This window comes from Orycteropus afer, unplaced genomic scaffold (genome assembly GCF_000298275.1).
Source record: "Orycteropus afer afer isolate SDZICR_OR568_19922 unplaced genomic scaffold, OryAfe1.0 scaffold00064, whole genome shotgun sequence".
Lineage (NCBI taxonomy): Eukaryota > Metazoa > Chordata > Mammalia > Tubulidentata > Orycteropodidae > Orycteropus > Orycteropus afer.
Window position 1 is genome coordinate 9,892,251 of NW_006921651.1, and position 25,639 is coordinate 9,917,889.

The 25,639-nt window shown below is 46.5% G+C and overlaps 2 protein-coding genes across 2 annotated transcripts in view; one reads left to right on the top strand and one right to left on the bottom strand.

Moving 5' to 3' along the window:
- Positions 1–21,166, bottom strand: part of UBTD1 (ubiquitin domain containing 1) — a 63,594-nt gene extending 42,428 nt beyond the window's left edge. Inside the window, exon 1 of the mRNA XM_007940044.1 lies at positions 21,097–21,166. Coding sequence (XP_007938235.1) covers positions 21,097–21,166 — 70 coding nt within the window. The remainder of the gene's footprint in view (positions 1–21,096) is intronic.
- Positions 21,167–22,023: 857 nt separating this feature from the next.
- Positions 22,024–25,639, top strand: part of MMS19 (MMS19 homolog, cytosolic iron-sulfur assembly component) — a 39,642-nt gene continuing 36,026 nt past the window's right edge. The window contains exon 1 of the mRNA XM_007939988.2: positions 22,024–22,135. Coding sequence (XP_007938179.2) covers positions 22,024–22,135 — 112 coding nt within the window. The remainder of the gene's footprint in view (positions 22,136–25,639) is intronic.

Below are 25,639 nucleotides of genomic sequence, written 5' to 3' on the forward strand. Positions count from 1 at the left end.
ATGAAGACCCTGTTCCCCTCCTGCCTGCAGCACTGCCAGCCTCCTACTTGATGTCCTAGTCTTCTGTCCTGTCTCGTTCCTCCTCAGCCATCCTTTTCATCCTCTGAGTCCAGACGTAGCCTCCCAGATCCATGACAGGACCCTGGTCACCCGTGACCAGCAGCTGCCCATCTTCTCCAAATCCCTGCTCCACAGCCCAGCATTCAAGGCACCTTATGGGCCTTGCTTCATACTGTCCCCTCCCCAAATTGCATGCCAGCTCCCTTATCCCGTTCTGTACCCATGCTTTAGCTCACTCTAGCCTCTCTCCTTAACCCCCTCATGCCAACCTTTAAGGCTCCACTCTCCTGCACCCACAAGCAACCCCTGACATAGGAGATGTTTTTTAATGCCTGCTCTGCCCAAAGCCCTAACAGGGACAGCCTTGTCCATCACACAATCTGGCTCCCCACTCATTGTCTGCACCTCACTGCCTGACCCAGGAAAGCCAAGCCACTGGCTGCCAGAATGCTGACAATGGTGTGCCCTGACTCTCAACAGGACCAAAGGTCTCCCCTTAAGTATCAGCAATGAGTCTTAAAGAGGAATAGTCCTAGGTGGGTGGGTGGGGTAGAGTTGGGAGATACCCGAGAATGGGGAGGGAGCCTACTGAGCAGCCACAGAGCAAGCTGATGAGGAAGAGGGGAAGGCTGGGCCTACTGAGCGGAAAGCCAGGAGCAGACTCTCAGACAGAAGCAGAAAGGCCATGGGTCCTCAAAAGACAGAGCCACCTGCAATCCTGACTGTCCTCCAGCCCCAGCTCTCGTGAGGCGGGCTCCCTCAAGTACTCTTTCCAACACCTTCTCTTCCCCAAGCTAACCTGAATGGGTTCCTGTTCCCTGTGCGGAGCACTGTGGACACCAGGCTCTGGGAACTGCACCGTCTGACAGCCTTGACTGCTAAAGCTGTGCTAAGAGATACTCCTTTCACTGGCTCCTTGCATGGCTGCTAAGTGTTCATGGACAGCTGGCGTCCTCCCTGGCCCAGAGTCCTCATGAAGGGCTGGGGGACAGTTCTGGGGCTGCCTGTGCAGCTCACAAGTTCCTACTCTCTGCAGCTGGCCCCATCTGCATGGTGCCAGAAGTGGGCCTGCTAGACACATTTTGTCATACACAAGTGTGACCCTATCTGCTCAGTGAAGCTGAGGACCAAGGGTAGAGACCTGACCCACAAGAGGTAGATCAGACCCTCCTCCTCCATGGGAATGTGGACTGTGGACTGTGATGTTTGTGTCAGTCTGAGTGTGGCTTGAACTACAATAGGACACTTCGGGGCTATGGGGCAGTGTTCTGGTTACCTAGTGCCACTCTGACAGGAATAAATCCCACAAATGGGATGGCTTTAACAAACAGGAGTTTATTCTTTTACAGTTCGGGAGGCCAGAAGTCCAAGTTCAAAGTGCCAGGTCCTAGGGGCTGGGTGAAAGCCCCTTGACCTTGGGCTTCAGCTCTGCCTCTTGCTCTCAGCCCACTGAAGCTCTAGAGGCATTGCTTCACTCAGGCAGCTACTGGCTACTGAGGCTAAGAAGCCCAGGGTCGACAAATAAAATGGCACAGTCCTGATGTTACCAAACCACATGGCAGGGCATTAATTCAAGTCCATTGAAAGTCCCAAGGCCGGCAGAGCATGACAGGCTGCTGAACAGCGACACGGCTACATGCGAGATTCAAGCTTGCCATAAGCTAGAGACTATCCCCGAGGCTTCTCCTTATATATAGGAAGCAGACCACATCCCAAAGGCAGCTACTCAGCTGCTTGTGGTAGATCCCATGGAGTTGATTGCCAGTCTCATCATGGGGAATAACTACCACCAGCTGCCCAGCCACTCAACCAGGCCAAGTTGACATACAAATTTAACTACCAACCACAGGCAGCATCTGTTCCCCACCAGGTAGGCTGAGGAGGGAGAAGGAAGCCCAAGGAGAACAAAGGTGAGAGACGGAGGGAGAATCTAACAAGGTTTTTCCACTCCTTGCCCATGGGATCCAGGTCTTCCCTGAAGCCCTATAATAAATGGCCTTTTTGTCTAAGCTAGATTCAGTTGGATTCAGTTGATTTCCGTTCCTTGCAATCAAAGAGATTGCTGGATCTCCCTTACGGTTCTCCATGATACAAAACAAGTGCTCAACAAACTGAATGAAGGAAACCTGGCCCCAGATTCTGCTTTCTTATTTCTGCCGAAGGCATCACCATGCCCTACTATTGTCATCGTTGCCATGTGCCATTGGGTCAATTCCAACTCAGAGCAACTCCTACTTATGTGTAGCTCAAATGTAACCACTGTCGTGGAATCGGATCCCACTCATAGTGACCCCTCCTTGGGTTTCCGAGGTGGTACCACTATGGAAGTAGATTGATCAACCTTCGTTCTGAGGAGTGGCTGATGGGTGTGAACCGCCAGCCTTCTGGTTAGCAGTCAAGTGCCTTAGGCACTACGCCACTGCTCAGCTCCACTCAATTAACCAGTTGCCGCTGAATCGATTCTGACTCATGGAGACCCCATGTATGCCGGAGTAGAACTGTGCTCCAGGGGGTTTTCTTTCTTTTCTTTTTAAATTGTGATTTGGGTGAAGATTTACAGAGCAAATTCACTTTCTATACAGCAGTTCACATACACTTTGTCTTGTGACATTGACCACAATGTACCACAATGCAACAGCTCTCCTCCCACTTCCTCCCGATAATTACCTCTTCCCTGTGTCCATCCCTCCATGCCCTCCTGCCCCCTGAGCTGTCTCCCTGTGCATTAACAGCCCTTTTTTCTCCCATGATTGGGATAGATCCAACGAGTGGATCTACCTCAGGTAAATGTTCAACTCGTATGCCATCTTTTGCTTGGTTGGAAGCCACAGGCGTGGGTTCAATTCCAGGCCTGAAGGGCAGCTAGGGCCATAGTCTCAGTGGTTCCACCAGGCTCTATCGGACAAGCAAACCTGGTTCCCCCCTCCCCCCTTTTTTTTTGATTTTGAGTTTTGTCCACATTGTTCTCCCTGCTCCAGAGGGTTTTCAACAGATGATTTTTTTGGAAGTAGATCACCAGGCCTTTCTTCTGAGGCACCTCTAGGTAGCCTCGCACCACCAACCTTTTGGTTAGCAGCTGAACACTTAACCACATGCACCCTTCCTAACTTAAATGTACTTTGCTTGGCTGAGATGTGTTATTTCTTCATTTCCATCTTTGTCTTTGGGACATACCAACAATAAAAGGAGAGGCAGGCAGGAGCAGGTGAGAAAACCCAACAGAAACTGTAACAATAAAAACCAAAAAACTGTATCTGCAAACTCTGCGCTACTCCCCGATAATCCCCGCTACAAAAACCTATGCCTTGAGATTTCTGTCCCTATGCTACACAGACAGTCTCCCCAGAGTGAGTGCTATAGTCTCCAAGAGATCATCACAGAGCTGACAACCCCTGATGGATCACTTATGCCAGAGACTGCACCTGGGGCCAGCACCTACAAACCCTAAGGCTGGAAGAAACCCCAAAGGGTCCTCTTGCCCAGTGGTTTTCAAACTGTGTGCTGTGGAGGACCCCACAACCCTTAGAGGTCACTCTCCTTGGCTTCAACAAGTGTAGCACCCATTTGGTTATATATGTCAAGCTACATTGTAAGCTTGCTAGTGCTGCTATAACAGAAACACCACAAGAGGATGGCTTTAACAAACAGAAATTTATTCTCTCAGTTTGGGAGGCTAGAAGTCCAAATTCAGGGTGCCAGCCCTAGGAGAAAGCCTTCTCTTTCTCTGTCAACTCTGGGAGAAGGTCCTTGTCTCCTTTCAACATCTGTGGGCTTGCATCTCTTAGAGATCTCCATGTGTCTTGGCATCAATGCTGCCCTGGGTTTAGGAGGTTCTCAGGGTAGGGACCCTGGGTTCAAAGGGCATGCTCCACTTCTGGCACTTCTTTCTTGGTGGTAGTCAGGTCCCTCTCTCTTTGCTGGCTTCTCTGTCCTTTAATCTCTTATAAAAGGTGTGCAAGGCCACACCCCAGGGAAACTCCTCTTACACTGGATCAGGGCTATGACCTAAGTAAGGGTATTATTGCATCCCACCCTAACCCCCTTACAGCTGATTGGGTGATCACATCAGATCACATCATGGAGAATGATCACATCATTACATAACTGCCAAACCACTGAGAATCATGGTCCAGCCAAGCTGACATATATTTTGGGGGGACACAATTCAATCCAGGACAAAAAGGCTTCAGTGGCTTTAAAAAAAAAAAAATAGTACAAAATTCCTGTCCCAGACCAACTCCTTCATCGTTCAGATGTGGGTTAAGGCTGCAAAGGTGCCAAATGGCAAAGCTGGATGAGAACTCGGGGTGCTCCATTCTGGAGGCTGCTTCTTCAAAGGCTCACTTGAGCTTGGGCCGGGCTGGCACCCCCTCCAGTGAGTGGGAGTATTAGCCAGTGAACACGGAGGGTACTGAAGGCATGACTTCCCTTGGCTCCTCACTGTTCCTGACAATGACCACCGGAGGCTGCTCCTTGAGATGACCCCGGCCGCCTCAGCGGAAAGTGATGTCAAGCGCCTGAACAATGTAGAACCGTCCTGATGCTCCTCCTCCACTATATATAGTTTCTCCCCTGAAATGACCTCATGCAGCAGCAAAGGTTTGTGGTGTGGCAATGCTGGCTATGTGTCCTGAGCTCCAGGGGAGGGGAGTGCTACTAGAGAAAAATGGCAGTAAACAGGCAAAAGAGGACTCTGCAGATGGAGAAGGACAGGCGTCCTTTCCTGGACGCTGGGCAGCGGCAGAGAAGAGTAAACCTGGAACTCCTGTGCAGGGAGTGGTGAGATTGGAGTCCCAGCCTGGAGTGCTGGGGCCCCTGCTTCCTCCAGGCTCCAATCCTGTCTGCTCAAGATGTCAGGTGACTCTTCCCGAACCACTTCATTCATTCGAACCCTGTGTGCAGGAACCGACAGGTTCCCTTTTACCTAAATGTCCTCAGGTACTACCCAAGACCTTCCATAACCTTGGAGTAACCAACCAATTTGATTCTACTGCCTAAAAGAAAAGAAAAAAGACTAGAAGGATAAACACCAACCAAGAATGGGGGCTCTCTCTGGGTGGTGGGAGCAGGAAGGAGCCTTTTGGTAATGTTGACATTTTTTTACATGAACTTTTGAAACAGTAAAATAAATATATAAATAAATGTTATTGCTTGTTTCTCCTCAACCTGCAACCCTTACTCATATCACTGACCTCCTCTACACTATGCTCAAGTACTCTTACTGCCTGCCCTAACCCAATCCTACCCCGATTCCTCAAGGAACAACTTCAGTCCCACGCCTTTCCCCAATAACTCCAGTCCATAGGGCCCTCTCTCATCTCAACTCTTTCTAAAGTTGTCTAGATATTGTCTTTGTTTCCACTTGTGTACACTGCATGACTTAGTACTTGTCTACACATTGTTTGAAAACTGTCTCACATCTTTGTCTTTGCCTCCTCCTCCAGGTAGACCATAAACCATTACAGGAGATGAGGTACCCATGTAGGTGCACATATATTGCAGGAACGAGGCAGGATGGAATAGCAGAAAGGGTATGGGAAATGGAGTCAGATTTCCTGGATTAGATACCAGCTCCACCTCTCCGACTGTAGAGCACAGACCATAGTCCAAAGGCTTGACCTGAACCGATCCCCAGGTTCCTCTAGCTGAGTTCCTGATTAACACTAATTCCCTTCTCCTAAAAGATAAGGAGTCTCTGAGTGGTGTTAATGGTTACTGTATTTTTCTCAAACAATGTGTACATGCATATAACATGCATAGGTAACTAATGCAGGAGGGGTTGCAAAAACTGTGTTAACATGCACACTGTTTGCATAAAAATACAGTGAGCGCTGGACTACTAACCAAAAGGTTGGTGGTCCAACCCCGCTCAGAAGTGCCTCAGAAGTAAGGCCTGGCAATGTGCTTCAGAAAAGTCACAGCTATGAAAACCCTATGCAGGGAAGTTCTAGTCTGCATTCACGGGGTCGCCATGATTTGGAAACAACTTGACGGCAATTAGAAACAACAACTACAAAAGGCTGGATTTTGAGCAACCTTCCTCAACTTCTAAAGTGAGCTTCTAAAAAAAGGTGTCATTTCACCTCAAAACTGGGGCCCCAGGCCCAGTCTATAAAAGTTCTACCCAAATTAGTACTGAATGATGGGCTGGACACATGAAGAATGGGGCCTTTAGGCTCAAGTGTCTCTTTGGACACTTCCTCTGGGCCCAAGGAGTAGTGCTGTGGAAAGTACCAGGCTGAGAATCCTGCCCAGTACTACAGGGAAAGTGCCTGACGGCCAATAATAAATCAGATATCCAGACCTTGGCTTTTCCTTCCATGGGACACCTGGCACCTGGCCACATCCCTGGTTGGCAGGACAGAGCGAGGCTTAGCTTCAATCAGGAAAAGCTGGCTGAATGTATCTTTTCTCCTGCTTGCAGAACTTGAAGACTAGCCCACCTTATTCTCAGGGAGAGGTCGGCCAAAAAAAAAAAAAAAAAAAAAAATCATCAGGGCCTTATTAAAAGGACACAGGAGCAGTAAGTTCCCAGCTAAGTAAGGCTTCCCGGCTCCTCAGCAGCCAGCCAGACCTGGGCCAGGCCATCATCAGGAATACCATGTGGGGTCAGGCTGAGCTGGGCTACGGGTTCACAGAATCTAAAGCGAGAGCATAGAGGGAAGAGTGAGCAGCAAACAGAGAAGCCAGCCTGGGATGTAGAAATGCCATGGAGAGCAGCGGCGGGCTCCCCTGAGCCCTGGCCTCCTTAGCTCACCCTGGACATTTGGCACTGTGGATCACAGATCTGCTGGCTGGGTTTGGAAAAAACGGAAATAAATACTATGCAACCCTGAAGAGTAACACAGAATCTACAAAACACCACATAACGTGGATGAACTTGGAGGACATTATGCTGAGTAAAATAAGTCAAGCACAGAAGAACAAATATTGTATTAGTCCGTTATTGTAAAAAGTCAAGGAAAGGTTTCTCTATGGAAGGAAATTTTCTTTATTGGTTACCAAGGGTGGGAGGGGAGAGGAGGGAACACTACTGGATAGGTAGAGACAAGTATTGATTTGGGTAAAGAGAAGGGCAATATACCAAATCTGAGTGATCAACACAGTGCCCCTGAGGAAGAGGAAGACATAGAAAGGTACACGGGAGGTACAGACTAACAAAGATGAACCTTTTGCACATACAGTACTGCGTTGTCAGTGAAGGCAAACAATGATATATGGGCGGATAGATGAGTAGACAGGCTGAACTATCAGGTATGTTGATGCCCCAGGGAGTGTGCCCAAGACTATGTACAGGGTTGGCAGATGACGTTTCTACAAGTGTATTGCTATGTTCTGTAAGAATTCCCAGGTATATAGTAGAGCTGACAAGGGACAAGGTTGTTGTCACTTCTTGGCCACAGCCAGCTACCCAGAGGGAGCAACTAGTTGGACCTGTGGGCTTGGGACCATAGTCACGGGGAACATCAAGCTCAATTGGCATAACATACTACACAAAACACTGTTTATCCTAGTTTGGCAAGTAGCGACTGGGATCTTTTAAGGCAAGCAGCCATTTAGATGCAATGATGGGTCTCTCCTTATCCAGAGCAAAAAAGAATGAAGAAAACCAAAGATTCATGGAAACAATTAGTCCAAGCAACTGGTACACCATGCAATCCTCAGCCAGTATGATTATGAGACCAGAAGAACTAGATGGTACCCGGCTACCACTGTCAACCACTCAGAGGGAGATCAGTGTAGGAGATCATAGATAGAGTGGGAGAAAAATGTGGAACAAAACTCAAAATCATTTGGGGGAAAAAAAAAGGGACCAGGTTTGCTGGTCTGATAGAGCCTGGCAGAACCCCTGAGACTATGGCCCCTAGCTGCCCTTCCAATCTGGAATTGAACGCATTCCTGTGGCTTCCAGCCAAACAAAAGACAGGCATATGAGGTAAACATTTACACTTGGCAGATATACTCCTTGGAGAGAACAATCATGGAAAAATAAAAGGGCTGTGTATGCACAGAGAGACAGCTCAGGGGGCAGGAGTACATGGAGGGAAGGACACAGGGAAGCGGTAACTATGGAGAGGAAGTGGGAGGGGAGCTGTTGCGTTGTAGTAAATTGTAGTCAATGTCATGAGACAAAGTGTGTGAGAACTGCTGTATGGAAAGTGAAGTTGCTCTGTAAACTTTCACCCAAATTACAATTTAAAAAATAAATTAAAAATAAAAATAAAAACAAACCACAGACACCCCAGTATCCTTTAGTCCATCACACTGTGAGCTCTTTAAGGAAAGGAACGGTCTTTTGTGTTGTGCTCCCCACCTTCACACAGTGCCTGGGACAAGACAGATGCAGTAAATATTTAGAGGCAGTTACCATAGTAGTTTAAGATACAGCCCCCCTGGGATACAACTGCCAAGATTCAAAGAGCACTCCTCTATTTTCATGGGTCAATATCTTAACCTCCCTGAGCCAAGGGCTCCTTATCTACAGAATGGAAGTAATTAAGCCTGCATTAAAATGGAGGAGATTATGCATACATTATGCTGACATTACGAGCCCTGGTGGTGCAAATGGTTAAGCACTCAACTGAAAACCAAAGCAAGTCTCCCCAACCTCACAGCTTTTAAAAAGGGTTATCAGTTCACCTTTAAAACTGGTGCCCCAGTTTGAAACCACCCAGACACTCCTTGGGAGAAAGCCCTGGCAATCAGCTTCTGTAAAGATTATAGCAAGAAAACCCTATGGGGCAGTTCTACTCTGTCACAGGGGTCCTTATTCAGCTGTAATCTACTCATTGGCACCTAAAAACAACACACACCTACATTGCAGGACTGCTGTGAAAATTGAAGACAGTGATGTCTCACACCTAGTAGGGTGCCTAGTGGGCACGTGGTCAAGGATTAAGAAACAGAACTGATTTCAGTGATGAGGATTCCTGGAGCTGCTGTGAGTGCTCAGGAAATGCAACACTAGGGCCATGTGACAGGCTATTTTGGGGGGACAGAGCACTTTTGCTAAGCAAAAAATCAATGCCATGTATAATATCCCATATTACAGAGGACAGAGTGTGGTCTGTTTCCCAGACACTATTGGGGGTGGGGTGGGGTGAGGGGAGGTGGAAGAAGGGACAAACCCACAAAGGTTGTCACAAAATATACTACTTTCTGGCACACTCAGGATGTATAGTACAAGAACTGGCAAAAGTGGCTTATTTGCTAGTGATGGGTGGCAATGACATCAGTAAACCAGGTATACCTGTTTAGGGCCTGGTGAGAGCTTTGTTAACCTGGAGAGTGAGGTAAGCATTGTATGGGAGGCACCTAGGGCTAAGAGCCAAAAACAATGGTTTAGTAATAGGCATAGAGGGTGAACACTTACATCAGGTAGATACACTCCTTAGAATGATCAATCATGGGAGAAGAGGAGGGTGGTATCTGAACAGGGAGACACCTCAGAGGGCAGGAATGCATAGGAAAGAAGGACACAGGGGAGAGATACCTACAGGAAGGAAGTGGGAAGAGGGCTGTTACATTGTGGAGAGTTGCAGTCAATGTCATGAAACAAAATGTACATGAACTGCTGTATGGCAAATAACTTTGCTCTGGAAACTTTCACCCAAATCACAATAAAAATTTAAAAAGCAAACAAAACAAAAAACAGTGGTTTAAAATTCAAAATCTTCCATTTCTCACTCTGTGGCCTTGCACAAGCTAGTTAATATCACTGAGTCTCTTTCCTAAAGGGTAATCTTCCCTGAGAAAATTACCAGGAGGATTAGATGAGATGTGTGTAAGTTACCTGCCGCAATACCTGGCACACAAGTGCTCACTAAGTAGTAACATCTAATAACAATAAAAACAACTGGCTTTGAATCTGGTATCTAGTTGTGTACCATCGAGATGAACTGCCCCATAGGGTTTTCCTGGCTATAAATTTTACAGGAGCAGATAGCCAGGTCTTTCTTTTGCAGTGTTGCTGGGTGGGTTCAAACTGCCAACCTTTCTGTTAGCAACCAAGCGCCTAACTGCTTGTACCGCCAAGCAGAGCTCTTTGGCATCTATTTGCAGGGGGATGTTGGGGGTGGTGATGGCTCTGCTGTGGATGTTTATCACCAGCTTCTTGGAAGTTCAGGAAGGGGGTGTTTGTAATTGACAAAATGTATCAGAGTATGCAAAGCTCATAGAAGGAAGCCCCAGCAGACCCAAAGATGTTCTGCAAAGCTGAAGATGACCACAGCGAACTGAGCTCACTCACTAGCCTTGACCTATCTGACAACAGATAGCCTTAAAGAGCAGCCACTGGTTGCTGGTGGAATCCGCAGTTAGGAGTTGTGGCATGTGTTGGAAGTAATTTGTTACCAACAAGACTTAAAATTCTCACTTTTTTGTGAATGACTCACAAACTAGATTCAAGGTTATCTCTATAATAACATAACTCTCACTCAATTTACTTCCGATTTGCTTTCCTGAATGAATGAGTGGAATTATAGGAATGGTAGATAACCCAGGATACACTGTGGAAATTGGGTCTTACATGTTAACTTCAACCAATATGGGTTTCAACTTGTGGGGAAAAGAAAGGTTAAACTGGTTTAAATACAGTGCCAAGCACAGTGGTAATAATAAAAAGTAATAATATTTATTATTTACTATGTCCCAGGCACTGGTTCTAAGCACTTTATAGGCATTAATACACTTAATCCTTATGACAACCCTACGGAGTAGGTACTGCTGTTATCTCTGTTGCACAGATGAGGAAATTGGAGGCTGAAAATTTTAAGCAAGTTGCCCAAGGTTACATAGCTAATACTCTGAAGAAGCTGGAATAATAAAAAATGAACAGATACTGAAAGAATTAAAATACTTGTCATAATTAACCAACCAGCTGCCCTTGAGCTCATTCTGACTCACAGTGACCCCATGTGTCTGAGTAGAACTGTGCTCCACAGGGCTTCAGCTGGCTGAGCTTTCAGAAGTAGACCACCAGGACTTTTTCCCAAGGTGCTTCTGGAAGGATTTGAACCTCCAACCTTTCAATAATCGGCCAAGCATGTTAACAGTTTATACTACCCGGGGGCTTTTCATCATAATTACCTGCCACCAGAAGAAAACTGTATTTTACACATGTCCCACGTGAAAGACCTCAGACTTTGCAAATCAAAGGGAATTCATGGCTAGCCCTTACTATACATTCTGACTTCAGGGGAAGGTGAGAGGGTGGCTAGAATCAGATTTCCCAGGCAGGGATGGGGAAAAGCTACACATGTTCCTCCCAATACTCCTGATTAAATAAGGATCCATAGGTTGAACAGGAGCTCTGCAGCACAGTGGTTAAGGCATTCAGCTGCTAAGCAAAAGGTCAGCAGTTTGAACCCACCAGCTGCTCCATGGGCGAAAGATGGGGCAGTCTGCTTCTGTGAAGACACACAGCCTTGGAAACTCTATGGAGTATTTCTATTCTGACCTATACGGTCACTATGAGTTGGAATCAACGTGGTAGCAGTGGGTGGGTGGGTTTATCATTTGCTAAGCATCTGCTGTGAGCCAGGCACTGTGCTGACCACTTTGTATATGGTAACTCATTTAATCTTCGGCTACTCTAAATGGTTTTTTCTTGTTCCATTTGACAGATGCAGAAACTGAGGCTCTGAACTGAGGCTTCTCACTACAGAGAAGTGGTGGAGCTGTTGCCTCCTTGTGGCTCCTGTCTCTCTGCCGCTTGTTAGTTAGGTAACTTTGGGCAGCTTAACATCCTCATGAAGTCTCAGTATCAGTATCTATAAAATGTGCAGAAATTATTTCTTCCCTGCCTACCTAACAGGATGGTTGCTGGGGTCAAATGATACATAATACTTAAGAAAGCACTTTGAAAACTTCAAAATGCTGAGCAAAGCAAGGACTCCCCAGTCTTGTTAATTATAAAGAATGACACCTGATCCTGCAAGCACTTTGTGAATGTGACTCTGCCTTGCCTTCTTCCCTTGGGGATCTGGGAACAATTCAGAGTCTGCAGGGCCACGGTGCTGTCTGGGAGTTGGAAAGTGGAAGTTCGCCGTGGGAGGAGGAGGAGGAAGCAGAACAGTTATTTGCATTCTACTTGTGTTTCTCTTTAGGAACAACAGCCTTGGCCGTGATTCTCCTGCCTCCAGTACACTCAGCCCCCACAACATCTACAAACCAAACCAAACCAAACCCACGGCTGGCTGGCGAGTCAGTTCTGACTCACAGCGACCTATAGGATAAAGCAAAACTGCCCCATAGGGTTTCCAAGGCTGTAAATCTTTATGGAAGCAAAGTGTCAGTTCTTTCTCTCTACCAGACCTGCTGGTGGATGCAAAGGGCCAACTTTTCAGTTAGCAGCCAAGTGCTTAACCACTGTAGCACCAGGGCTTCTAAACAACATTCAGTGGGTATTTATTGAACACCTACCATGTGTCAAGCACACTGACCCAAAATGATGGCCTCATGGCTCCTAGGTGTGGATGTGGTAGTTTAGGGGCCAAAAACTTAAAAAAGAAATTGCAACACTCAAGGGAGGGGAGTGGCTACGGGGGGGGGGGGGCACTGGGGCCAGGTTGGGGGACGGATGGGTCAGCACAGCTCACAGCTGCAGTACAATGGATTGAGCTCTGAGCATTGGAATTTGAGTCAAAGCAGGCCGAGTTCTAGCTCTGCCTCTTCTCAGCACTGTGACTAGCAATCAATTCATTTTCCTGACCATAAGCTTCCCCATACATAAAATAGGTAGAAATGTTCCAGTAGGTAAAATAGGAGAATCAAAGGAGATGATGTCTGTGAACAGTCCTAGCATGATGCCTGAAGATGCTCAATAATAAAGTCTTTTTCTTTTCCTTCTAATATTTATTGTGATTTGGGTGAAAGTTTACAGAGCAAATTCACCTTCCATACAGTTCACATATTCACATACATTTTGTCTCATGACCAAAACTAAACCAAACTCACTGCCGTTGAGTCGGATCTGACTCATAGCGACCCCTCCTTGGGTTTCTGAGGCAGTATGACTATGGAAGTAGATTACCCAACCTTCCTTCCGAGGAGTGGCTGGTGGATTTGAACTTTCAGCCTTCTGGTTAGCAGTCAGATGCCTTAGGCACTACGCACTACGCTACCAGAGCTCATATATATATATATATATATATATATATACACACACACACACATTCTCTTTCTCCCATTCCAATGAGTAAGCTGTACAGTAGCCAAAAGCTTGGGCTCTGAGATTAGACCTGGGTTCAAATTCTGCCACTGCAATTTACAGGCTGTGTGGCCTTAGGTAGGAGACACTTGCCTTTCTAAGGAAGCTCAATTTCTTCACCTGCAAAAAGGTATCCACGCAATGGATGTTTGTGAGGATTGACTGAGATACCACACATGTGTATCTTGGCTCATGGTGAACACCAAGCAAAGGTAAGCTGTCCCTAACTGTATCCCTTCAAGCTCTTAAAAACAACAAAATGACAGTCCACGGGATCATCTCTAAGATCCAGGCTGCTTGGTGAGTGCCTGGCTGCCTAGCTTGGACTCTGAGAAGACAGTGCACCATAGTTTCCCTCCTGCTCCTGGGACCAGCCTCCCACAGGAAACCTGTACAAGAGAGGAGCCATCCTCCCTTCCTCCCCCAGTCCTTTTCCTGAAAGTTCATCTTTCCCAGGCTGATGAGAAAGGGGAGGTGAGGGCTGGGGAAGGTCAGAAGTGAGAGTGGACACTGAGCTTGGCTTCCCTTCCTTATGGTCCTCAAAAGCTCAGACAAAAGCACCTGACCCGAGTAGGGGACAAGCATACCATGTTGATGTGTCACTGTAGCACTTCCTTTTACTCATCTCTTTGTTTCCCCTTCCTTATGCTGAATCGTAGTCCTGTATCTCTTACATGCAAAAGGGAGTTTTAAACAAAAACATTCCAGTTGCCATCAAGTTGATCCCAAGTTGGAGTGGCTGCTATTCAAGCCTGGCAGATGGGATCTCATGAAGTGATCACTGCCTACCAGGGAGAAGACAGAGCAATGCTTATAGGTGGAAATATAAACCCAAAACACAACAACCAGGAACCATTTAGTTTGGGGCCCACTGCCCTATAGTTTTTCAAAAACCCAGAGGCCCCCTGCTATTACATGCACTGATCAGGCATGATCATTCCAATAACTAATCAAGCAGGATTTACTCTTTTCATTCTGGGTCTGGAATAGGATTTAAGTGCTTTCCACACCAATGTTGCCACTCGGGACTTGGAGGTCCAGCACTCTCAGAACAGACTGTCCCCCTAGCCATTTCCTTCTGCCTGCCACTAGATCATGCCCCGACAAGTTCTTCTTTCAGAGACAACATGCTTCAGAAAGGACTTTTGGTAGTTCCCAGCCCGACCCAGCAGGTCCTTTGTACATACCAGGTATGAAGTAAGTGACCCTGAGTCACAGAAGGTAGGTGATTTATAATCAGTGTACTTTGCTTGAAAGCCCATCATGTATTTCAAAAAGAATCTTGTCCAAAAATAGTTTTTAAAAATTTCTTTTATAATTTTACACCTTAAAAGAGTAAGCTTCAAAGATCTCTGGAAGGCTGAACTATTAGGTGTGTTTATACAAGACCACGTATAGGATATAGGATTGGCAGACAATGTTTCTACAAGTGTATTGTTATGTTCTGTAAGAAGTCCCAGGTGTAGAGTAGAGTGGACAAGGGACAAGGTTGTACCCACTTCTTGGTCACAGCCAGCTACCCAGAAGGAGCAAGCAGTTGAACCTGTGGGCTTGGGACCATAGTCACAGGGAACATCAAGCTGAATTGGCATAATATAAACACAAAACATTGTCCCACATCATACTTTGGCGAGTAGCAACTGGGATCTTAAAAGCTTGCAAGCGGCCATCTAGATGCAATGATGGGTCTCTCCTCATCCAGAGCAAAGAAGAATGAAGAAAACCAAAGACACATGGAAACAATTAGTCCAAGCGACTGGTACACCATGCAATCCTCAGCCTATAAAACCATGAGACCAAAACAACTAGATTGTGCCTGCCTACCACTGTCAACCACTTGGAGGGGGCTCAGTGTAGGAGATCCTGGATAAAGAGGGAAAACAATGTGGAACAAAACTCAAAATCATTTAATTAAAAAAAAAAAGCAGCAGCAGCACCAGGTTTTGCTGGTCTGATAGAGCCTGATGGAACCACTGAGACTGGGCCCCTAGTTGCCCTTGAGGTCTGGAACTGAACCCACTCCTGCGGCTTCCCAGCCAAACAAGACAGGCATATGAGCTGAACATTTACAATAGGTAGATACACCCCTTGGAGAGAACAATCATGGGAGAATAGAAGAGCCGTGCATGCACAGGGAGACAGCTCAGGGGGCGGGAGTGCATGGAGGGAAGAACACCAGGAAGAGGTAACTATTGGGAGGAAGTGAGAGGGGAGCTGTTGCTGTTGCATTGTGGGAAACTTCAGTCAATGTCATGAGACAAAGTATATGTGAGCTGTTGTATGGAAAGTGAATTTGCTCTGTAAACTTTCACCCAAAGCACAATTAAAAAAAAAAAAAAATCTCTGGAAGAAAAAAAAAAATCACTGGCTGTGGATTTTGTGTGTAAAAATCCTGCAGCTTTGAGTAAAAGAAACTTTATGAACTTATAATTCATCTGGCTCCCAAAGAAGGTTAATGTTAGCTTATTTTATCCCCATAACATCCCTCTGAAGTAAGCTGGAAATATTACCATCTTGTGTGTGTGTGTGTATGTGTACGGTAAAAATGCATACAAAAAAACATTTGCCATTTTAACACTTTTTTACACATACAATTCAGTGACATTAACTATGTCACCATGCTGTGCAACCATCACCACCGTCTGTTTCCAAATTCTTTTGTCACTCTTAATAGAAACTCAGGGCCTGCTGAGCAACAACTCCCCCTATTATTATCTTTTTTTGTAGAGGATAAACCTGAGCAGAAAATGAATGACTTGCCCAAGTTCTTTACTCAAGAAAGTGGCAAAGAGAGTAGAAGCCCACTCTGATGTTGCAGCTTAAATCCCCTCATTAAGATACTTACTATAATATCCAATCAGGTCTCATTTTTGCTCTTCAACAGACCTCATCAACTCTTGTAAACACACACACTTTATCCAACAAACATTTACTACCAAACCTACTGTCATCAAGTTGATTCTAACTCACAGTGACCCTACAGGACAGGGTTGAACTGCCCCATAAGGTTTCCAAGGCTGTAAATCTTTACGGAAGCAGACTGCTTCATCTTTCTCCTATAGAGTGGCTGGTGAGTTCAAACCACTGACCTTTTGGTTAGCAGCCAAATACTTTAACCACTGCACACCGGAGCTCCTAACAAGTTATCTACTAAGAATTTACTATACGCTGGGCACTGGTCTAGGTACCACCTAGTGAACAAACAAAAATCTCAGACCACATGGAGTAGCGGAAGACGGCCAGTATCAGATGATGGTAAGTTATAGGAAAAGATGAAATAGGGAAAGGAGGTTGGTAATGCTGAGAGCAAGTGATGGAAAGAAAGGTTTAAAATGGGATGGCCTAGTAGTGGTTGATTGAGAAGGGACATTTGAGGAGAACCGGAGGAGAGGGAGGGAACCATTCACATATCAGGAGGTAGAACAATGGGATGAGGAGAATGAGATGGCATAAGACAGGCGAGTAGGTGAAAGTCATGGTCTCTTATAGGCCAACACGAGGAGTTCGAGTGAGCTGGGAGTCACAGGAAGGTCTGAGCAAAAAGTAACAAAATCTGACTTACAGTTTACAGCATCAGTCTGGCTGCTGTGATGAAAATAGTCTGTCGGAAGATAACGGAGGAAGCAGGAAGATCCGTTAAAAGGCTGATGATAGTTTAGACCAGGGTGAAAGTGGTGGAGATCGCAAGAAGCAATCAGGTTCTGGACTTATTTGAAAGTAAAGTCAATAGGATTTACTAGATTTAAGGGATACAGGAAAAAGCAGGAATCAGGGATGACTTTAGAGTTTTGATGGTCTGAACACCTATAAAGATGAACTCACCATTAACTGAGATGGGCAGGACTTTGGGAAGAGCAAGGATTTGGGGCCCAGGACTTCTATTTTGGACATGTTAAACTGAGAAGCTTTGTAGACATTAAATGTGTTGGGCAGGGAGCAGTTGGAGAGGTAAGGCTGAAATGATAAAGGTGAGAATTATCAGCATATCTTAATACATGGTTATATGCATAATCATACAAGATTTTTATGTATAATCATACATAATTTGTATGAGTATGTGTTTATCATTTGCCTCCCCCATTAGAACGTAAACTCCGTGTGGTCAAGCACTGTGTCTGTTCACAGACAACATGGTACCTGGCACTTAGTAAATATTTACTGAGCAAATGGAGAAGTTGCCCAATTACTCCCTCAAGAGTAGCCACACCAGCCCATACAGAAGCAGCAGACTCTCTTACAACCACAGTGCCAAACCCAACCAGCCCAAAACAGGGCTCAGGGACTGTCCACCCCGAGCTTGAGATTCCAGAAGGTAAGTGGATACGCCTGGCTCGTCAGTCAGATATTTGGGCTTCAGCCCTGCCACATTCTCAAAGGGTGGAGTCCAGCAAGAGACTATCTCTCTCTGAGGTGGCTGGGGGAGGAGCTACATCACTCACTTCAAGGGTAGAGATTTCCATCTACCCAGGGTGTATGTATGGGATGACAGGTAACCTTCCCAAGAAGTAAATCCCAGAAGCAGTGTTTAAACTCTACAAGGACTACCAGCACCTTGGGCAGGGAGGAGGGACTAGACTCACCAAAGATACGTTAAGAATGAAAATCACAAAGCACGATGAGAGGATCACCTAATGCTTCTATCTAATGTAAGACTCCCTAATCAGCAGGCGTCCTGTCTCTACTTTACCCATCAAGGGACTAAGAAGGCGGAACGAAGGCCAAAGGGTGGCATTACAAGGCATATGATTTCAATGCAATAACTTTCCAGTTTTGAACAGCTGCCTCTGTGAAGATGATAAAAAGAGTTACAATGCTCTTGTATAACCTCTTTGTTTCTGAGATATTGAAAGTGTGACCCAAGAGGTTTGATAACTTGCCCAGCGTCCCCCAGCTATAGACCCAGGACTGGAATTCAGGTTCTAGCTCCCTGGTAAGGGTTGCTTCCCATTACTCCAGTGGTAAAGGAAAGGTCAGAGCTCCAAGTGGGAATGAGAGGAGTTTTAGGCAATTTTGGAACAAGACTTACAACATAAAAATACGTCCTTGTCAAAGAGTAAGTTGTAGATGTTACAGGAATGCCAGGTGCACGCTGTGAAGCTGAGAGGGATTCTGCCCCTTAAATCCAAACTTCTGTCATCCTACAGAGTTCCTCTTGGATTTGGACTCATAAACACAGCTCTTCATAGCAGGACCCATAGACTACACTACCAACACCAGCAGGTAAAAAAACAAACAAACAAACATATATATAGATAGACAGAAAGGTAGATACTTCAGTTAAACGTTGACGTGAAAAATGCAAATGGTAAGAGGAAGTCTAGTTAGCTTTCAAAATTTACAAATATTGACTGCTTTCTTTGTACTAGTCATTGTGATAAATGCTCTCTGGGTAGTATGTGTATGACAATGTATGTGAATGAGTGAGTAAGAAACATAGATTTCACAAGGATAAGAATAAGATAGAACACAGGTTTTCAAGGCTCACCATGTAAGAGGATATAAGAATGTAACATCAAAGACACGACTAATAATATACAGAGAAAATTATTAAGTAAGTGGCATAGATAATGTGTCTGCAGGTGTTCTCAGAAGACACAATCACGTCTACTGGGGGAGGTTGTCAGGGAAGACACTTTAAGAAAGAAACGGGATTTGAGGTAGACCTTGAAAGGGGACCTTGACAAGAAAGGGCAAAGGCACAAGCTTTAATGTTAGGGAAGAGGAGAAAAGAAAAAAATAGGTCCTGAAAGGAAGGACTGGGACCAACGTGAACAGTCCTGAAAGTTAAAAGTTTTTGCAGACAATGAGAAGGTACAGAAAATATCTGAAAATATAATCACAGGGTTTGGAACAGGTTAAATTAAACTTCTTGTAGAGGGACAACCATGTGCAGGCACTCTGCACTGAATGAATGACTGATGATGAACTTACCTTTGGTGGTGAGCCAATTTGAGACTGGCATTGGATCTGAGGTGACAAGGGCTTGACATATAGAGTGGGAAGGAAGAGGTCAGTCAGTAAGTCCCACTGAAGGAAGAACCAGCAGGCCCCAGTGACTGGCTGGCTGGGAGGCAGAGAACTTGGAGGCAGAGGAAGTCAGCAAGGAGAGTTTTCAAGGTATAAAGTTAGGCAGCTGGGAGAATATAAGAGTAAGGAAGGGAAGCTGGTGGAGGAGGAGACATACAGAACTGGGTTTGAGAGGTAATGAATCTGAAGATACACAGGTCAGAGAAGGGTAGGTCTGGGGTTCAAGAGACAGGGAACAGCATAGGGGTCTTCTCAGTGGACAAACAGTTGTGGGACTGAGTAAGATTTTTCTGGTAAGGAATGTTATGAGAGAAAAAAATAGAATGTTAAAAGAAGCCTGGGTATGCCCACATCTAGGAAATACTTGGTGGACAGGATGATCAGAGAGGAAAACCAAGATAATCTAATGCTAAAAAGGAACGAAGGAGAGAGCTTCAAGTAGGAGAGGGTTGTCAAAAGTGAAAAATGCTACAAAATCAATTAATAGGACAAGCACATAAATAATAAATATTTGCTGAAGAAAGGAAGACTAGGTTTCAGAATCAACTTTCCTCAATCAGAAGAATGACCGCAGTTGCCTTCAGATAAGAGGATTTTAAGTTTCACCCCATTCTTCCTATAAAAACATGTTTCTTCCTCCCCAAGTCATCCTGTTCACCGCACAGACATCCTTCCCTGCTTCCTTTAGTTTCCCCCATCCTCCTTCTCCACTTAGGATACCCAAGCAACACACCTTCCCTGTGTCAAGGGAGACAGGAAACTCCAACCAGAGTTTCCACTTCATTACCAACTCCGCCCCAGCTCCTCTTACATAAATGTTATGTGGCAATTGAATGAAGAGGAACCGAGGTTCTAGCTTCAGTTGGACTATTAACATCCTGTGTGGCTTTGGGCAAGTTGCTCAAGCTCTCTGGATCTGGGCTTTTTGATTTAGAGAGAAGGGGGATAGGTCTATCTGGAATCTAAACAAGTTTCTAAGGTCCCCTTCAGCCTTAAAAGTCTACGATTTTATCATTCTCAGAAAGGTCCTTGCAACACCCTCCGAGAAGGAAGTGAGTACAAGCCCCAGGGGAAACGGCTGCCAGACCTCTTCCCGGAGCGAAACGCCAGGATAGAAGGGGTGTTCCAAGAAAGTAAGAAGGCGCTGCCTGGTCCTCGCAGATCACCAGCGAGCAGATCCCATTCCCAAGGCTGGAAAGGATCTCAACAAACCCAAGGGAGAGTCTCACCCCCAATCCCACCTTTCCTAGATTCCCAGACGGCCAGGAGGCTTTAAAAAGCCCTGCGGGAAAAATAAAGATTTCTTTCCCAGAGTCCTGCGCTGCTTTCGCAAGTCAGATTCCGGCAGACACCGATTTGCAGCCCGATAATGACACAGTCTTTGCAAACTCTGGTTGCTCTAGCCTCGCTCACTCCAAGTCCTGGGGACGCCCGGCGCTGGCAGCCGGACGGGTCGGCGTCCGATTCTAGCTGGGGTGCCAGGCCAGTGGCGCCCCCGCCCGGGGCCCTCCTCTCCTCCGTCGGCCCCGAGGCGTTCTGCAAACATTTCCTACCCCCACCCTCACCCCCACCAAGAGCTTCCCAGTTGGAGCGACCTGGTCTCGCAGCGGGTCAGCACTAGCAGTTGCCCCAACTCAGCTCCTATGGCCACCCAAGGTTGGGGATGGTTCCCGAGCAACCATCTGGGAAACCTCAGGCGCCAGGAGCCGTGGGTGGTCGCTCGGGACGCCAGGGGCTCAGGCAAGGAGAAGGGACAATTAGCAGGGTGCCTGGGGCCCTGCTCCCTTCTCCGTCGTTACCTGCTCGCTTGCGGGGGTGTCCCGGGGCGGCCGGCCTCTCCTGGCGCTGTCTCCCCACGCAGTTGCCCATGCCGGCTCCTCAGCCAGGCCCCATGCACCAGAGGCGGCGGAGTGGGCGACTGCTCCGCGCTCCTGCCCCGGGCGGCGGCGTCCCGGGTCAACGGCTCCTGCCGCCCGGCATCCGACGCTCTCCAGTCTTCCCCCTGGGGGCGCGCTCTGCCTCCGCGCCGGCTTCGCCACAAACTTTGCGGGCTAGGAGAGAGAGGGAGGTGGCTGACTCCCCAGCAGAGTCCCAGGTGGCCGGTCCAGGGGGGCCCGCGACGGTGCCCAGCCAGACACCAGCTCCGCTGGAGGGGCGGAGAGATGGGGCGGGCACCTCCACAGCTACTCTGGGCTCGCTCCGAACTCCCAACTGGGGCCTCCCCCGCCCCCCGTAGCCTGTCACTCACCTGCCTAACCCCGCCCCAGTCCGGCCCCGCTCCCTTCCGCCGGCTCGCGGTGCCGGCGTTGCCACCGCCCGCCCCAGGTGTGCATGTGACCGATGGCACCGCCCCCTAGGGCCGGGCCTGATTTTCTCATTGGCTTCCCCCAGGGTGTGTACCGCCCCTAAGCCCCACCCAACCAGGTGCCCGCCCCGTCACCCGGAGAGCCAGGCGCGGAATTATTCGCCCTGAAAGGCCCCCTCCTGCGTGCCCGGCAGCCTCAGTCCCTCTCCTTGCCACAGCCCCATCCCAGACCCCGCCCCTCAGGGATGGGCCGTACCATCCCTCCGTGGAACTGCCTGGCAAAGAGCCGACAGGCACGTGATCCAGGTTGCGCCACGCCCCCTTCTCCTTCGCCTGGTGATTGGCTCATGAGGCTCATGCGCAGAGGGGCCCGGTTTCGTGATACAGCCTTCTTTCCCTCCCACGGTCTATAGTTAGTGTCATGGCCGCCGCCGCCGCTCTGGAGGCGGTGGCGCCTAAGGGCGTACTGTGGGGCCTCGTGCAGGACTTCGTCATGGGTCAACAGGAGAGTCCCGCTGACCAAGTGACTGCAGGTACGGAAGACGGCGCCATGCGGTTTCCGTAAGGGGGCCAGCAGAAGGGAGCGGCCTCAACACAGGAGCCGGGCGGGAAGGGAGTGAGGAACAGAGGTGACTATGAGAGACTTGAACCTGATTGGTGAACACCTCGTGCTTAAGAACCATAACAAAAATTGAGAGTCTTCTTGCATCTTTACGTTCATTTCCCCGCGGGGTTAGGATAATCATTATTATGTCACAGATGAAGAAACAGGCCCAGCCAGTGGAAGAAACTTGTCCAGGGCCACGGGTTAGGCAGACAGAGGAGCTAGAACTTAGACCTGGGTCTTCAAGTTCTGTACCGGGTGCTTTCGCCACGAAACCACGTTGTCTGGGAGGTTGACGTGAGAGGATGCTGATGCTTCTGCTGCGGCATCAGCTCCAGTCGCATGGAATCTTGGGAGCGATCGGGCGGTGCCGATCTCTAACTGGCTGTAATTGGAGAGGGGAGGAGAAAAGCCAGGCTGGGGGGAGTTTGAGATGTTTTGAGTCCCCTACGTTGCTTGGTAAAACGAAAACCAAACCCACGTTCTTGGTTGGTTTGGTTCACGACTTTTAAACGTCGTTTTCGTATTTTCCTGGCTGTCCAGTTTCCTGCTTTTGACCTGTTTAGAGATCTCAGTTCTGACACCTCATCTAAGATTTGAATAGAACATTTATAGGCTTCCTTGGAATTCTGAGACTGCTCTTTTAGGAAATGTATCTATTAAAAAAATAAGTATTTTTGTAAACTTGCATTCTTGGAGAGAAGTAACTTTCTCTTGAAAACTAAACATATTTAACTTTTAGAATATGTGAGAAGTGAGCACATATTATTAACCAAACATTCAAAGCAGGAGCAATATAAATATAAATTCGATTAAATTTGTGCCTTCCAGGAACTTACCTTGTGGTGGGAGAGACATGTAAACAAATAAGTACAGTAGATGTGAAAAGAGCTCTAAGAAGTGTGTTCAGGTACTATGGAAGTATCAAAGAGGAAATAAATACCCAGTGTGCCATTTCACTAAGCTTGACTTCTTAAAAGTATAGTTTATCAGTGCTTACAATGTTAACGTGTATACTGTGTTTTCAGTGCCATTTTTCCAATGTTTTATTTTGAATTTTTACAAACATACAGCAAAAGTCTTAAGATTTTTTTTTCTTAAGGAACAGATGTATACTCACTTCCTGGAGTCTGCTATTAACGTTGTATACTTGGTTTGTCACATAGCTATTCATCCATTTAAATTGCAGGTAATCAACATGCATATCATTAACTGAAGTTCAGTGTTTGCTTACAGTTCTTTTTGTTTTAGTATAAAATTGACATTCAGTGAAGTGTACAAATTTTAAGTGTTTTTTTTTTGTTGTTGTTCATTTTAACAAATGCATACACTTGTATGATCCAAACCCCTATCCTATAGAGTATCTTCCTGTATCAGTGAGCAGCATATATACTTTCTTTCATATAGATACATTATGAAATGAATAATTTTGGATTTTTTCAGATTCGTAGCTCACTTTGAGAAGAGCTTAATAAGAACTCTGATGTTCTTATAAGCATGATTGTAAAAATTATGTTTTTGTTTATACCTGAAAAAATGGCCTAAATTATTGTGTAGTTTAAATTTAACTCAGCTTTGTTAAGACTAGTAACTACTAACGCTGTTGTAAATTAATCCTGAAGAAAACAAGAAGGTTGGTACAGAGGCATACTAATAATCCTGTAAAGTTGAAAAGGTTTAGTGGAGTTGGATTATGCATAACCTTGGATTCCAGGGAGAAGGCTTTGAATGACTTAGTATAGGAGCTCTGGTGGCATAGTGCCAAAGGCATTTGACTGCTAACCAGAAGGCTGGAGGTTCAAACCCACCAGCCACTCCTCTAAAGAAGGACTGGGCAATCTACTTCCGTAGAGATACCACCTTGAAAATCCAAGGAGGTGTCACTATGAGTCAGAAGTGACTGGACAGTAGTGAGTTTGGAGTTTGATTTGGAGTGTAGGTGATAAGGAGCTCTGGTGGTGTAGTGCCTAAGGCATTTGACTACTAACCAGAAGGTTGGCAGTTCAACCCCACAAGCCACTCCTCGGAAGGAAGACTGGGAAGTCTACTTTCAAAGAGGTTTACCACCTTGGAAACTCAAAATGGGAGTCTGAACTCACTCCATGTCAGTGAGTTTGGGTGTTTTTGTTGTTGTTGTTGTTATTGTTAGGTGATTAGGAGCTCTGGTGGTATATTGCCTAAGGCATTTGACTGCTAACCAGAAGGTTAGCTGTTCAAATCTACCAGCCACTCCATGGAAGGAAGATAGGGCAATCTACTTCCGTAAAGATTTGTTACCTCGGAAACCCAATGGGGGTTGCTAGGAGTTGGAATTAACTCAATGGCAGTGAGTTTGGTTTGGTTTTTGAAGGTAGGTAATAGGAATAGGAGAGCTCTGGTAGCGTAGTACCTAAAGGCACTTGACTGCTAACCAGAAGGCTGGCAGTTCAAACCCACCACCCACTCCTCGGAAGGAAGATGGGGCAATCTACTTCTGTAGTGATACTGCCTCGGAAACCCAAGGAAGGGTCGCTATGAGTCGGGTCTGACTCGACGGCACATAACAACAACAACAATAGGAATCATTGTAGACCCTTGAGCAAGGGAGCCATACAATGAAAGCGAGTTGAAAAGGATTAAGTTGTTGTTCTCAGTCTTAGATCACAGCCCTGTTTAGGATTGTGTGGAAGGCTAACAGAGTTTTGAAGCATCCTTAGAATAAGGTATGCTTTCTGATCCTTCAGCCTAAGTCAAACTTTGTTAGCCACAGTAGCAGCCTCTCCAGATAGCAAATGCAGAAGGAACATGTTCTGATCACATAGGTAGCTACCACCAACTTTGTTTTGCACCTGTGTTTTTGGTGAAAGTGTCAGATGTAAAGAAGGTGCAAGTGATGGAAGAGAAATGGCCTGGCCACCTAAGCATTCAAGGCCTCTTAGCCGGCTATTCAAAGATTGCCACTACCTGGCCCCAGCCTTTGCTCTGACACTCCCCTCTTGAACCTTTAATTCTAGTCAGTCACTTCACTCACTACTTCGTGAATATTTTCCTTCTCATTTCCCTTCACTAGCTCCATCTTATTAAAGCTACACCCAGGATTCAAGGCCCAGGTTGAGTGTACTCCTCTCACCCAAAGCGTTTCCCGATTACCCCAGTCAGGCATCATCACATACTTCAGAATCTTTGTAGTACCTATTTCTCAGTTAATAGGTTTATTAGCGAACTTATTTCTTAGCCCTTTCTGTATACATCTCCACAGTCTATCCTCCCATTCTTGCCAACAGTTTCTAGGAAACTGGCATAAGTAGATACACAATAAAAACTACTGAGTGAATGGAATAAGAGATGCTAAAGGAAGAATTTGTGGGACTTGAGGTCTAACTAATACAGAACTTAAAGGAGAGGAGGACCCGAAGGTTTTGAGTGTGAGGAGAAGGAGAAGTGCTCTGTCTGA